General features: G+C 43.0%; 2 protein-coding genes across 2 annotated transcripts; one reads left to right on the top strand and one right to left on the bottom strand.

Annotated features, from left to right (window-relative positions):
* Positions 1–2,633: 2,633 nt before the first annotated feature.
* spring1 (SREBF pathway regulator in golgi 1) lies at positions 2,634–5,095 on the bottom strand. The gene is made up of 5 exons (XM_028415270.1): positions 4,439–5,095; positions 3,954–4,110; positions 3,689–3,840; positions 3,468–3,581; positions 2,634–3,121 (listed from the first exon to the last, which is right to left on the bottom strand). Exons 1-5 carry the CDS (start codon positions 4,532–4,534, stop codon positions 3,038–3,040), a joined length of 603 nt encoding a protein of 200 aa, XP_028271071.1. The 5' UTR covers positions 4,535–5,095; the 3' UTR covers positions 2,634–3,037.
* Positions 5,096–5,147: 52 nt separating this feature from the next.
* LOC114442025 (RING finger and transmembrane domain-containing protein 2-like) lies at positions 5,148–12,459 on the top strand. Its single transcript, XM_028415269.1, has 10 exons — positions 5,148–5,261; positions 5,407–5,487; positions 5,701–6,212; positions 6,289–6,365; positions 6,447–6,547; positions 6,930–7,083; positions 9,524–9,673; positions 11,098–11,163; positions 11,253–11,354; positions 11,452–12,459. The coding sequence occupies exons 2-10, from the start codon at positions 5,441–5,443 to the stop codon at positions 11,584–11,586; spliced, it is 1,344 nt and encodes a 447-aa protein (XP_028271070.1). The 5' UTR covers positions 5,148–5,261; positions 5,407–5,440; the 3' UTR covers positions 11,587–12,459.
* The last annotated feature ends 1,949 nt before the right edge of the window (positions 12,460–14,408 follow it).

A 14,408-nucleotide genomic window follows, 5' to 3' on the forward strand; every position in this document is an offset into this window, starting at 1 on the left:
GACTGGACTGAGCCGGGTTTACATGAAAGAGTTGTGACTTGAGTTGTGATTAGAGTCACATCTACGCACAGGAAGCATTGCATCAGAGGGATCAGAGGCTGAATGAATCAGCCACAGCGTCACAAAACTAACACGATAAATAAGTGACGAGAATGTAAATATTAGAAAAATAGATGCACATCCTACAAACAGCTCTCATTGCCCAATACAAGAGAAAACGAACCTGAGACTATTCTCACATCAGTCAAGTCAATCTAGAGTAGCCTAAGTTTCGCAATGCACATCACCTTCATCAGTGGGTAATATCTCCTTTAGGTGGAAGTGACAGAAAATTACTACAAGGTGCTTTTGTAAAGGATATGGCTGAGTGACAGATAGGGGAAGTTCATCTTAGTCTCCTTTTTTCACACTCCTCCTTTGAGAGGTGTGCATTATAAATGTGATCCTGTGCGACCGATTACGTTCATGTAAGATTCTGTTCCTGCCATAGAAAAACTCTGAGTGGAATCAGAATGAGACCCAGATCAGGTACTGTAGCCTCACTTTCCTTTTATTGCATCAGAGAGTTGAATTAGTGTAAAGTATTTAAACAAGATGTCATTGTGCACTTGCAGAATTCCTGAAGTTGGTTTGTGTCTGGACTCTGATTGCTCTCATGCAAGGTTCAGATGCAAGACATCCACCAAAGAAAGATGCTGTCCCCTGCAAGCCGAAAGAGCTGACGGCCCTGACCAAAAGTCGGGTTGAAGACAGCTTAAGAGGATTTGTAAGTAACAGTGTGAGCAGTGTGTGTGTGTGTGTCTGGATGTTTAGCTTCAGTAACACAGAGAAGATACAGAAAGCATCCTGATATGCAGGTAGCAGTGGAAGAGGGGTTCAGATGTGTCCGAATTTGCCACATAAGAAATATTAACAGTAAAATATGGAAACAAACAATTAAAAAAGTACATGTAGAATGGCTGTTTCAGCATTAAATAGCAGCAGTTATTGGATGTGAAGCAGATTTGAGCCACATTATGTCTTTAGGGCAAACAGAGCTTTATTTCTATGACATGATCTCAAGCCCTTTCTTTTTATGTATATTTTTATTACATTAAGAAAACAGAGGCTAATTTTTGTATATTTTAGTAGTAGCTTTCTTCATCTATAGTGATAAATATTTATCTCTCTTTAATCTCTATAATCTTGTTTAATTTACACAATGCATCATTGAGCGTTGATGCATTTATAAACGCATTTTTCTAAATAATTTCTCTTCTCTTTCAGGATGAAGCCAACGGGAAGCACCTGGGCACCTGGTCCCCGGGTTTCCCCGAGCTCCAGGTCCACAAGAACGCCCCTCTGAATGGGCCGAAGGTTCAGTGCAGCCTCATCTTCATGGCTCAAGGCCTGGAGGAGGTGTTGGAGGACCAGAAAAACAACCTGAACCCCAAAGATGTGTCACTTCACAAGGAGCTCCAGGACACCATCGCCCGTGTGAAAATGCTCACAGCGTGCCTCAAGGATGCTCTCGGAGGCGAATGCTCCCCAAAGCCGTCCCCGCCCAAGATGCCGAGGCATACGTTTGAGAGGAAGCAGTGGGGCCACACCCTGCTGAAGACCGCCAGGGGCTATCTGGACTGGCTGCAGCACAAGATTGAGGTGAAAAATATGAATAGGTTCAAAAAACCCATGCAGGGAAGCACATACCTCATTTAATGTTTAACTATAGGTTACAGATTATGGCAGTTTATTATCACCTCTACTTCAAACCCTCGGTATAACAGCCAATTAAATCAGAATCAGAAATACTTTATTAATCCCAAGGGGAAATTAAATACACTTTAAATGTGCAGTTTGATATTGTGAGTTCTATGATCAGGTTGGTACCACTTTCATATCTGTGCATTAAGATGAAGTAAGGAGACGATTAATTGAGTTTTAAAATACAGTGCCCAGATTATTTTCTTGCATTTCTTCTTGGCATGTCTGCATAAATAATCTCAGTTTATTCTCAGCAACAATTATGCAAATTTCCTAAAAACTATCAGAAGTGTCTTCAATATAACTTGATACCTCGCAGCAATTGACATGTCCCCATGTGACTTGTAATTAATCAACATGCCAACAAAGCAAATGAGAAGGGGCTCTAATACATCTCCTCATTAGGACAGTTTGTTTTCTCAGCCTTCACAGTGATTAATTGTTCTGCTCCGGCCACCTTTCCCTTGTGAGTGGGCCACACTGCCTGAGGTAGAAACAGAAGCTGATAAGAATCGCCTTCGAAAAAAAAACACCAGTTTTGGACGGCAGTCAGTGCCATGTGTGGACAGATGGACAGTGCACAGAAAGGCAGATAAGACTGTCAGACTCCCATCAAAGAAATGCAAGAGAACAATACTGTAAGAAAATAAGATTAATGTGGGTCCCATCCTCCTGAAATTAGGTGATCAATTAACTGTCAATGTCCTGTTTGTTCTGCAAGACGTCTGTGTAAAAACTTTATAATGTCGTAAATTAATAAGGTTACTGAAATTTTATATATATATTTTTGGAGAAAATTGACTTTTTTTAAAATAAAGAACTGGCTAAAGATCACTTTGTCTGATGACTTTCTCTGGTTACACACACTTATATGACTTTTACAAAAAACACTTTGTTCACAGTCACTTTTATTAAATAGCCGTTTCGGAGCATGCAGTATACACAGAAGTTATGACACATTCTTCGCTGTTTTATCATATTCAACAAAACAAGAAAACATGAAGCGTATTTCATGAAATGACCTTGTTCGAAGCAAATCCTGCTGGATGAGCTGCCAGTTATAACGTAGACCTGATGATCATCACGGATGAATAAATGAAGCCTTCTATGCACTTATGAAGTGTAAATAATCACATACAGCGTTTGTCCGTTTTTATTTTTGAGGTCAGTCTTGGAAGCCTTCATCTCTAATGCAACCAGAGTCTTTTCACAAGCACCCTTCGATGTCCAAGGAGGGACATTTTATCTTGAGGGGTAGCAGGTTGAGGGGGAGGGTGGGGGGCAAGACGAGCACTTAAACAGGAAGGAGCTCTGGAGGACTCTCGCCGTAGCAGTACTTTGCTTGAGGGTTTCGGTAGGTGTTCTCATGTTGAACACTCTGCATGACAGAAAAAAAACAGAGCAACATTTTGTTAGCAAAGGTCAAAACAGTAAAAATGGAGACCAAAAAAAAAAATGCTGCAATTGATCAGTTTTATCTGTTTTTTTTTTTATAAGCAGGAAATTCTCGAGACAACTGCTGAGTCATAAGACGACACACCAAAGCAAAGTCTATATCTTCTATCTAGCTTTGTCAGCAGTGACGATTAATATAGCAGCAAACTTTGACTTTAACTTTCGGAAGATGGATGATAACATGTGGCTGCAGCTTTCACTTATATTGTTGTCTCTTGAAATGACTGCAAATATTTGTCATTTTCTCATCTTTTTTTTTTCAAACATACTTGTGAAGAGGTCCTACATTTGGCCAGGCACAACTCAAAATGATCCTCCACAGCAGTGAAGAGATTCTGGAAGCCTTCAGCTGCACGATTCAGGAAGCGCTCAAGGAGAGGTTGCTGAAAAAAGTGTGCACAGATAAGGATGTGTAAAAAAAAAACACAGAAGTGCAGATTTCATTCTATTTAATAGAAAACTCCTGAAAGTCCTTGATGTGACAGATTACCTTATCAGGTTGGAGGCAGCAAGACACGCAATACTCATAGATACTACAGCAGCCGTTGGCTAGGCAGCTTTTACAAATGTACTGCCTGGTGCTGGGAGCATTGACGTTACAGCACCCGTTAACCAGCAAGTCTTTTCTCTCGCAGACATAACCTGTAAAACATTAACAAAGATAAACATTGATTAAAGGCTACAAAACAGTTTCACGGAGCTGTTGCGTTATCACCCCTGCATGCATGGCGGTGAGTAACGGACGGATTACTCACCGAGTTCGTCTGTCAGCAGCGCCTTGCCCTGGATGGAGTTTCTGCACTGAGTGATCTGTCGGCTGCTGTTGCCCAAGTTAAAACGGACTTTCCAGGGGATGCGGTGGTCCGAGTCTCTAACTTCTAAGAGTGTGCGGTCCCGTATGGTCCGCTCCTCCTGAAAAAAAATGACACAAGAGATGCATGAAATGCAGTCAAACAACAACAAAAACAAAGTTCAAAGTGATGTAAAGTGAGGAAACCAGCTGAGATTTGTATGGGTGCTTTTAGCAAACAGGATTAAAATGTCACATACTATCTAAGAGATTTTCTTGGATGACAGATTTTTTAATTCTGATTAATGTTTTGCCTGGTCACTGGTGGTATATATGAGGCAGGGCAGCTTTGTGCACCGTTGTTTTTAAAACATTCTCCATCCGTATTGACATTCAGGTGACACGTCTCTATCCCTTTGACTAAACTCTGACTGATGTGAGTTTCTGTACCTGTTTGAGTGTGCTGGTGAGAAAGTAGATAAGGGACAGTCCGAAGACGACTCCCAGCACCCAGCGCTTTCTCAGTAGCCGCCGTAGCACCATCATAGCATGGCTTTCTTGAGTATACGCAAGTATCAGTCCAAAACATTAAAAGAAAAGTCCACGGTTACCACTTCCTCGACTGTCTACAGTGTCAACAACACGAATCGATGAGTGACAAGCCCTGCAAAGCAAGCTAAGGTAGATTCCTCAGAATAGTAATGATTAGAGGATCTAGAAATTAGCTAACCCATATTGCGCGTTTATGTTGCTAAAAATCACCCTAAAATGCTAATGTATTTATCAGCAGCGATTAGTATGAATTATGTTCTCGCACAGCAGCTCAGTTTGGTACCAGCCATGCAAAGCTAACGGAGTTTCACCATAAAAGCCAGCTTTGTTAGCTTGCTTGCTAGCTAGCTGCCGTTAGCATTAGCTTTTCCCTAGAAATACGTGAGACAAAACTGCCAATATGATACAGCGTAGTTCAGTAACGCATTTCCATCTCCTCCGGAAAACACTTTGCGATAACATCCATCAAAACATCATCATAAGCAGCGACGGTGGTGTTTGTTTTTACAGCGAAGTCTAACATCCACCATCAACAAAACAAATTTCCAACACGGATGTGGTGTGGTGGGAAGGACGATCCTGATTGGTTGTCGGTGTATCGAGTGACGTCATACCGGAAGTTTTTTTTCGAGCGGAGCGTCTTGCGACTGCAACATCCTAGCTAACCGGTTTACAGTAAATATGACAAGAGCTGAAGGGTGATTCGCTGAGGCTAATTCAGGTGCAGTTAACACATTGTTGTGTAGTTTATTGTTTGTAGTTTGAAACGAACAAAGCAGAACAGGTGAAGATTCGAGCTGGTAGCCGGTCCGGCCTCCTCTGACAGTCAGTCAGACACTGATGATGTTGTAAAATTGCATTTGCAGGGCTGGACCATGTGGTGATGAGCGGTGTTATGCCATGCAGAGGAGACACAGCAGCAACACGGATGGCATGCCCTCAGAAAGGTGGGAAAAGGAGCCCTCATCTGCATAAAAACACCTTAATGAATTTATTTAGTCGTTCTGCAGCCACATGGATGTGGGGCCCACAGCCTGGTGATGCTGGGAAGGCCTCCCTCAACTTGTAGCGACATAATGACCTGATTTCAGGTTAAGGTCAAAACCTGTACAGCAACAACCAACAACTTCAGCAACATGTTTTTTTGTGTTCCCATTCAGGAGCCGAAGCCAAACTCTGGGATCGGAGAGCAGCCTGGACGAGGGTGGTGTGTTTGACTGCCTGAAACCCGAGTCGCCCACTTCACCCCAGCAGATTTTCTCAGGTTTGGTGGGTGTCCCCTCCGGCACTGTATCCTCTGCCCAATTCCAGGCAGCCGGCTTAGTCTTAGGCTCCCCCCCTGAAGTTTTCATCCAGATGACTGCATCATCCAGAGAGGAAGGGGGCCCCCATCGCACAGAAGGTGGTCCTTTTCTCCCTAGGCCCCCCCAGCACCACCATCACCACCACCATTTTCACCACCAGCCCCTGCAGCACCGCACCTCCTCTCTGCTCCAGCAGGCCACCACGGCGGCCGGCTCGGAGAGGCACAGTTCCAGGGAGGAGTCCCAGGACGACCAGTCCACGCCGGCCCCGGCTTTGTCAGAGTTGAAGGCGGTGGTCACGTGGCTGCAGAGGGGCTTTCCCTTCATCCTCATTCTGCTGGCCAAAGTCTGCTTTCAGCATAAACTGGGTAAGGCAGCCTGTAGAGTAGTAGTGACTCAACAGTGAAATATTACAGCAGTGATGGTGACACCTCTCTCTTGCAGGTATTGCTGTGTGTGTGGGTATGGCTAGCACATTTGCTTATGCTAATTCCACGTTTAGGCACCAAGTGTCATTACGGGTAAGAAAAACATGACATTATAAACATATTTCAAACAAAGAAATGTGCTGAAGTGTGTTCAGCTGTGTGTTGTGTTACCAGGAGGAGCGCTCTGTGTTCGCTGCTCTGTGGCTCTTCGTCTTCCTCGGAGGGAATGTTGTGTATATCTACTACACATTCAGTCAGGAGGAGCTGCACAACAGGTAGTGTACAAGCAGGTATTGATGTTCATTTGCCTGCCATCTTATATATTTATATATATATATATATATATATATATTTATTTATTTAATGTTTTTCCTTTCACCTTGTGCCGTGTAAGCCATTTTTATTTTACCTTCCATTTGCTTTAGGGAGTGTTCCTGTTCTTTTCTGGTCTTGTCCTGTGAGTATTTTGTTAATTTTTGGTTTATTATTTATCATTATTTGTCTCTAGAGAGGTATTTTTCTTGCCCATCATTCTACCATCCAAAATGGAGGGTATACATTCGACGTGACAGGATGTGGAAGTCACTGCCTTCACACCCACCGACTTCCCTACAAGCCAGCGACATCAGTGATGTTTTGTGTTTTTTCTTCTTCTAGCCTTATATTTGCCAAGCCCAACCTCAGCAGCTTTGACTTCTTTGACCTGATCTGGGCGGTGGGCATCACAGACTTTGTACTGAAATACGTCACCATCGGCCTGAAATGCTTGGTCCTCTTTCTACCCAAGATTCTCCTGGCCTTCAAATCCAGGGTAAGACGTTCTCTTCTGCTCATTATTACACACTTAAAGCCCATCTTAGCTTATCTTAAACATGTCATAAACAATGACTGAGTAAGTTCTACCATCGAGTTTTGAAACTTGGTTAAAGATTTGGCTAAACTATGATGAAATGCTCCACAGAGTGAAGAAAGTGCTGAAGGGTCACAGTGTGAAACTGTTTTGTATTCATAAGGTTTTTAAACGGTAGTCCTTAGGTGAATTTTGTGCACACGGGTGTCTGCTTGTGTGGTGTTTCTGGCCTCAGGCAACAGAATATGAGTGCTAACACACGCACACGCACGCACGCACAAATACATTTTGATTTCCATACAGGTGCTGCTCACATTCTCAGTGTGTGTTTGTGTGTGAGGGAGGAGGAGGAGGAGGTTACAAAGTATTAGGATTAAATTTTCCACTGATAAACAAACCTGGAGGCCTATCAGAACCACCACAGCCAGCTACTGAGCTCATTTGCCCTCGAGGGGGTTGCAGGGGTGAGGTCATCCCTCCCTGGAGCAGGACCATTACCTGCATCCTCCACTCACACGCACACACACACACATGTGTGCAGGGTTTGACAGGTAGTGTTTTGGGGGAATCCCATGCTCAGATCCACTATCATCATCATCATCATCATCATCTTATCTCTAGAGGCCAGACAGTCCAGCCCCTTCTGAAGTCACATCATCAGGCTTTCAGGTTCATTACTGCAGTCAGCCGTGGGTACACTAATGATGCTGCCAGTCAGTAACGGCAAACGCACATTCAGAAGTTCCATGACGGCCATGTTTAAAATATTTAACATTAGTAAAGATTGTCCTTTAATTAAATGTGTTAAGTCACAGAATGATGATTTAAGATCACCTCCACTGATAAAATTACTGTATGAAAGCTCCTTTACTGAAACAGGAGCCATGTTTCTGCCTACATTTATTCAGCTGTTTATTTTTTTTCCACTGTTAGTTTGCAAGTAAACATTACCGTGAACATTGAAAGGATGATGACACCACACAGCTTCAACATTATGCTTTGAGAACAGTTTCCACTGATGCTGCCAAAGAGAACGAGACACCTAAATACTGTATGTGGTGTATGCAGCACTGCCTAACTGATGGCTCTGTAATATAGGTTTAAAATGTTTGTTCTGAATATGTTTTACTGTAATTGTTGGTACTTGATTTATTGATCAAGTGACATTTCTGAGAAAAATCCTCATTCATTTTCCGATCAAAAGAAAAGCTGGGTGGTTTTTAGATTTACGTTATTGGCAACAAAACGAGCCAAAGATCAATCTAATGTGTTGATGAAGATGAAGCTCATAACAAAGAAACAAAGATTACAGTTTATATCCTAAACTTACCAGTGTGCTAACCAAGACACTCAAGAAGATTCACAGCACAATAAGATCTTAAAAACCATCCTTGCTTTATATGAGGAAACTTTATTCTTCTGCCCTCAGGCCTCCGGTGTGTTTTTATTTAGCCAGAAAAGTAACGAGACAAGAATTTATTGTGAAAGAAGAAGATGTGATGTGGGGGGGTAATGGGGCCGGCAGGCCAACAAGACTGAGTTATTATATAAATAAATAAAATGCAACAATAGCCGTCTCGCAGATTAAAAGCAGTAATAAATAAGCTGCAAAGTTCTCCGCAGCGCCTGCAGTGGAGCTAACTCAAACTGCCTGGCTTGTGTCCAAACTTTAAATGTGACAGTTTTTGCGTGGGTGTGATGGGCACTGTGGGATGCAAGGCTGAGGGGACAATAAGGAAGATGAATTAGGAGTTAGTGGAGGTCTTTTTTTCCCCCTTACCAACCTGGCTGATTGTGCCACTCTGCCCACAGTCATCAATCTTTTGTCAGCTACCATCCAAGAAGTCATTACACAAGCTGGGATGCCATGGGGCCATCAGGGAATCGACTTTACCTTCATTTCCGTTGCCTTTGTTTGTCTCCACTTCACTTAACGCACTCTTTTGCAGCAGGGACAGAAGTACGTTTCCTCTGTGTGATATCAGAGGAGGAGGGGGGGTTCCTTCAAAGACAGCTATAGAGAGCCCCCACAGGGCCGGGCTTAATGCGGGCACAGGGTAGCAGGTGGAAAGAGCCGCTGCCAGTTTCCCTTGCAGTGTGGGGAAATTGCCTGTACTGCTGTGAAACTGCTGCGATCTGGACAGCCGCCATGTTTGTGCTGGAGGCGTGCTGTTTTAAGCTCTTAATACCACACTGCTCTTCACTAGATAGAAGAGTGCCCTGAAGCTGCTGAGCTCTTTGGGGGCAGTCAGTAACTGGATGAAAGTAAAAAAAAAATACATATTGTGTTGTTTTTTCCACACAGTTGAAACTCGGGTTGTCTCTTTGTTTTGTTGTTTGCATGCGCACACTCAGTCACAGACATCTGTATGTTGACACTAGGTTTGATGTGTTTGTCCAGGGGAAGTTCTACCTGCTGATCGAGGAGCTCAGCCAGCTGTTTCGTGCATTGGTGCCCATCCAGCTGTGGTACAAGTACATCATGGGAGAAGACCCGTCAAACAGTTACTTCCTGGGAGCCACGCTCATCATCATCTACAGCCTCTGCAAGGTAATCAGTAATTAACCTGACCAGCAACCCAGTATGTCAGCCGGTAACATGTTTGCTGTGCATAAGAAAAGCAAAATTATACATGATGAACATGGAGAAACATTTAAAGACGAGTACAGAAACTTACTGCTGCTACTTGCTGACTAGTCTGCTTCATTGAGCACCCTGGTCTCTTTAAAAGTTGCAATGGCAATCTTTCTGGGTACGACCTGAACATTCATGTATCACTTATAACCCTGCGTATGCCACAAGAGCATGCAGCCACATTAACAGAGAGACGAGTGCAATGTACAAACCAAACAAAGAAAGAAAGAGGTTCAGTCATGAGTAGCTGATTGAGGAGAGTAAGGATGGGCTTCATAGAGCGACTCTCTTTTTACTGTCAAGTGATGTCAGGACAAAGGTGTAAAGAGCATTGTAAGTGACTTTGATTCCAGCAATGTTGCATATCTTAAGGTAAATCGACTGCTTTTCTACCTAAAACACACACATTCACACACCGAGTGGTGCGACCACTGGGGGCAGCATAGGGTCAGCATGCAGCGACCAAACCGCTGTTCTTTTGGTTTGTGGAAAACCTGCTGTACCACCAGGGTCACAGGCTGCTTCTGACTAGCCAATACATTTATCCTCTATTACTGTTTTATTGATTGAAATTAAAATTTGGATTGTAAGCTTGATTTTTTTTTTCTGGGCTTGAAACTGAAAGTGTTTCTGAAATCCCCTCCACTAAGGGACAGTGAAGGAGGTAAGAAAACCGCTATCAGAGGTCACAGCGAGTTCAGCTCACATACAACAGCTTTTAAAAAGCAGATCTTTGGAGCTATGAGTCACATACAACCACAGAAACAGTGAAAATACATTGAGTGAATCAATGTCGGGATGATGCAAAAACTATTTGCACTGTGTGGTTACTATTTTCATGCATGTTGCAACATGTGTTGACAATAATAGTCCACACTTCTTTTAATGTACCAGTGATTCACCAGTTCTTCACAATGAGTTTGTTCATCTGATTTGGGTGGACAGTTTCCTGTATGCGCGCGCCAAGGGGCAGCGTCCATGTGTTTTCCAAAATCAGGCCATATTTCTGGTGTTTCAGTATTAGTGCGTACATAGTGTGTAGCTGCGGTGAGTCACTGTTGTCATGCTGATGTTTGTCATTCGGTTGAATTAACTGTATAATGGGTTGCTAGCAGTTTGGAGGACAGGAAGCAGGAGGTGGAGGAAGGAGACGAAGGTGATAACCACACAGATAGTTAAACAGTTTGGAAGAGGACCCTCTAGTGTTCAGAATTAGTGTTACAACTCACATCAGGCTTAGCTAGCTTGGTTAACATTTTACAGTATATGTAGAACAGGATATTTATGGGTACTTGTGCTTATTATTGTCATGAAAACAACATGTTTTTATTGACTTGCAGTCCTTTGACCTCTGTGGGCGTGTATCAGCAATACGGAAGGCTTTGGTCGTCCTCTGCAAATCCCAGGTCAGACTTTTTTGGGCTTTCAGAACAAATCTAAAAAAAAAAAAGTGGATGTCATTAAATGTCTTTAAATTTGGCTGTGTCTCATGCAGAGTTATGGAGTGCGGGCCGGCAGTCAGCAGTGCAGCGAGGCAGGCGATGTGTGTGCTATTTGTCAGGCAGACTTCAGAGACCCCATAGCTCTGATCTGTCAGGTAAGAACTGAAAAAAGAAAATATAATTTAACATCATCATCATCAGGTGGAGGTCATCGGGTGTTGTGATCATAATGGACCGTGTGTTCCTCTGCAGCACGTGTTCTGCGAGGAGTGCCTGTGTTTGTGGTTCGACCGTGAGAGAACGTGTCCGCTGTGCCGTTCCACCGTCGTTGAGACTCTGCGATGCTGGAAGGACGGCACCACCTCCGCTCACTTCCAGATCTACTAAGCGCTGACAGCCCATCATATGCAGGATGAGACTGTGCAGTGATTGCAGCTTAGACAATGGTGTGTCATCTTTTTTTATTTTCCTTTCCTGTAAATGTTGGCGTGGCAATTCTTTAAATTAAGCATAAGAAGGAAGCATAAAGATTTCACATAACACTGGTGGAAGCATGAATGAAGGAATCGACCACATTTTATGTAAGACATTCACACTGATAGAATTTTTGATTCACTCTGATGATGATGACATAAAAAGTCACAGTATTCACTTTTTATTTGAAGAGATTCGGTTCGATTTTATCATGAGGCTGAATCATTTTTATTATCTTAGTCTAAATAGACAGTTAATAGCTATAGTACTGGGTCAGAGCATCTCCAAAACAGCAAGTTTTGTCCTGTAATCTCTGTATGCACTGTTCAGAACCCACCAAAAGCAGGTCAGTGAAGGATGACTGGTGAATGTGAGGCATGGGGAACGCAGGTCAGTCCCAGAGAAAAGCCCACACACACTGACTATAAATGGCTGTTGGGCATCAGGAAGCTTTTTTACCCACATCACACACACCTTTTATGTCATCAGAAAATTGGTTTTAATGCTGATCCATATTTCAACCACTGATGACGTCTTCTTCACGTGTTCACCCTCTGAATTAAATCAAATGTCTCGGAATGACTGTACGTAGACGACGCTTGTTTGTACAGTCATGTTCTTGGTAAGTAAAACCAGTTTTTTTGCATATTAAGTTCAGAATATTAGCCGGAGTGTGTCATTTAAGTACCCTGTATCTATTTATGGTGTATATTTATGTGTCGGCATCATGATCTTAGCACTTGATGTGATGCAGTAGGTGCGGTGCACTCCTACCTACATTTCTTCATTGCCAATGTTGCTCCTTATTTATTTTAATATTTTCAATATTTCAATTGATTCAGTTTTTATAGACAATGTGCATTTTGGTGCATTTTTGTTGTTGTTGTTGTTATAGATTAAAACACTTCTTGTCTCAATGACACCTGCAAAGAGTTTCAGTAAAAGATTTTTATTGTCATGAAGACTATAAATCCATATGAAATCATTTCAAAGTAGAAACAACAGCACTTTATAAAAGACACAGCTTCAGTAGTTCTCACATTACACTTAAGGGAAATCTTTTTTTTTTTTAGTAGTCACATACAGCATAACAGCATACAGCCTTCTATGCACAGGTCCTTTATGATAAAAACACTCCAACCCCCCAACAGATAAAGCACAGAAGAGAGTGTAAACATGACCTAAACACTGTAGAAAACACCTATAAAAACACACATCCTCATTATTTACATGTTTACACTTACAGTATAGCTTATTATGTTAAAAAGTACAGTGCATTCTGAAGCTTAGAAACAGGCGTGTCTCAGTGCATTATTAAGGATTGCTGCACTAACTGTAGCCTACATGCAGAAATCAGGTTATTAACCCCATTGTCACTGATGCACTCATACAGTGGGAGGCGTACAATGTAAAGGCGAACTATTAGTAAGCTTTTCCCTCCAGTGTACCAGGGGAGGATTACATCACCGGTTTGTAAATGAGATGACAGAATCGGAGAGTCACGCAGAGGGGGGGTGGGGGTGGTGGGGGCAGGACTGGCTGCCGCCGCCGCTGATAGGGTTAATTGTGTCAGCTCGTTATGAAACTCACAGTATATCCACATCGGACCTGAGTGAAGTCTTCATGACACAACAGGGTACAGAGTCACAGTCCGGACCATGGAACGCAAAGTAAACCGCACCTTCTCCTTCTTCTTCTCTTGTTGTGGCTGCGCGCTCCTCCTCCTCCTCCTCCTCCTCCTCCGTGGACGCGCAACCTTCGACTCTCAAGGATCCCTTTACATGCTTCAAGTGCAAAATTGCTTTTCGTCATGCGTGACCCTAAAGGCACCATCTATAATGAAATAAAGATATATATAAATATGTATAAACAGATGCGCCACTTATTACATCGCATTTAGGACCAGTTTCAACATAATATTGTTTTTAATTCAATTCTAAGAGAAACTTTGACAAAATAAAAACACTAGAATGAGCCGAGATGTAAGTGTAATGTTGGTGTGCGTAATTTATCCAAACTGTGCCGCATGCGTTTTGTCTGGCTTTGCATTTACCTTTAAATGTTTATGTGGGTTTGTGTCAGTCTGAGTCACTGATGGTTCTTAATTGTAAATTAAAATCAGTAAAGCTAAAAGTAGATGTTTGAACAGGCCTATGTCAAATATAGGTCGTGTTAAATTAAGTGTAATATGCGTTTTACCATTAAAATTAAGAGGATAAAACAGTGTGACACATTGAGGCTACGTATTTCCTCTAGAATCTAAAGAAAATAAAATAAAAGAAAGAAACGTAATTTCCTGCACATAAAACACATCAAGCCGTTATTATGAATATTATTTTGCGTAAATTAAATTAACGCCACTAACGCACCAGACCTGGCCACTGGCCAATGGCTGCAGGTCAGGCAGCTTCGCGCCCGCTCAGGTGACGTGACACTGTTTACTCACCTGTTGCTGGTGTTGCAGCCTCGCGCCCTACAGGTGTCGCCTCGCCACGAACAGCACGAGCGCGGTGAAGTGCACCGCCATGCACAGGAAGCCCTTCAGGTGGCCTCGCTTAGACACCGACGCCACCGTCCCCCTTTCCCTTTCCCTGCAGCCGAAGCCCATGCCCGTGTGTCTCTCTCCGGCCGTCCAGCTCTTCTCCAGCTGGTCCCCGATCCTCCGCAGGCGGGACGCGAGCAGCTGAGCCACGGAGCACGGCGAGGGTCGGCGGCTGCTGCAGGTGGTGTCACCG

This window comes from Parambassis ranga, chromosome 9, assembly GCF_900634625.1.
Source record: "Parambassis ranga chromosome 9, fParRan2.1, whole genome shotgun sequence".
Classification (NCBI taxonomy): Eukaryota; Metazoa; Chordata; class Actinopteri; family Ambassidae; genus Parambassis; species Parambassis ranga.

Coding starts and splice junctions, on each gene's coding strand:
- LOC114442025 (XM_028415269.1), top strand. CDS start 5,441: ATGCAGAGGAGACACAGCAGCAACACGGATGGCATGCCCTCAGAAAG. Junction 6,366..6,446: donor GGCACCAAGTGTCATTACGG/GTAAGAAAAACA, acceptor TTGTGTTACCAG/GAGGAGCGCTCTGTGTTCGC. Junction 6,548..6,929: donor CAGGAGGAGCTGCACAACAG/GTAGTGTACAAG, acceptor TTCTTCTTCTAG/CCTTATATTTGCCAAGCCCA.
- spring1 (XM_028415270.1), bottom strand. CDS start 4,534: ATGATGGTGCTACGGCGGCTACTGAGAAAGCGCTGGGTGCTGGGAGTC. Junction 3,582..3,688: donor GCTGCCTCCAACCTGATAAG/GTAATCTGTCAC, acceptor CACTTTTTTCAG/CAACCTCTCCTTGAGCGCTT. Junction 3,122..3,467: donor AATGTAGGACCTCTTCACAA/GTATGTTTGAAA, acceptor TCTGTCATGCAG/AGTGTTCAACATGAGAACAC.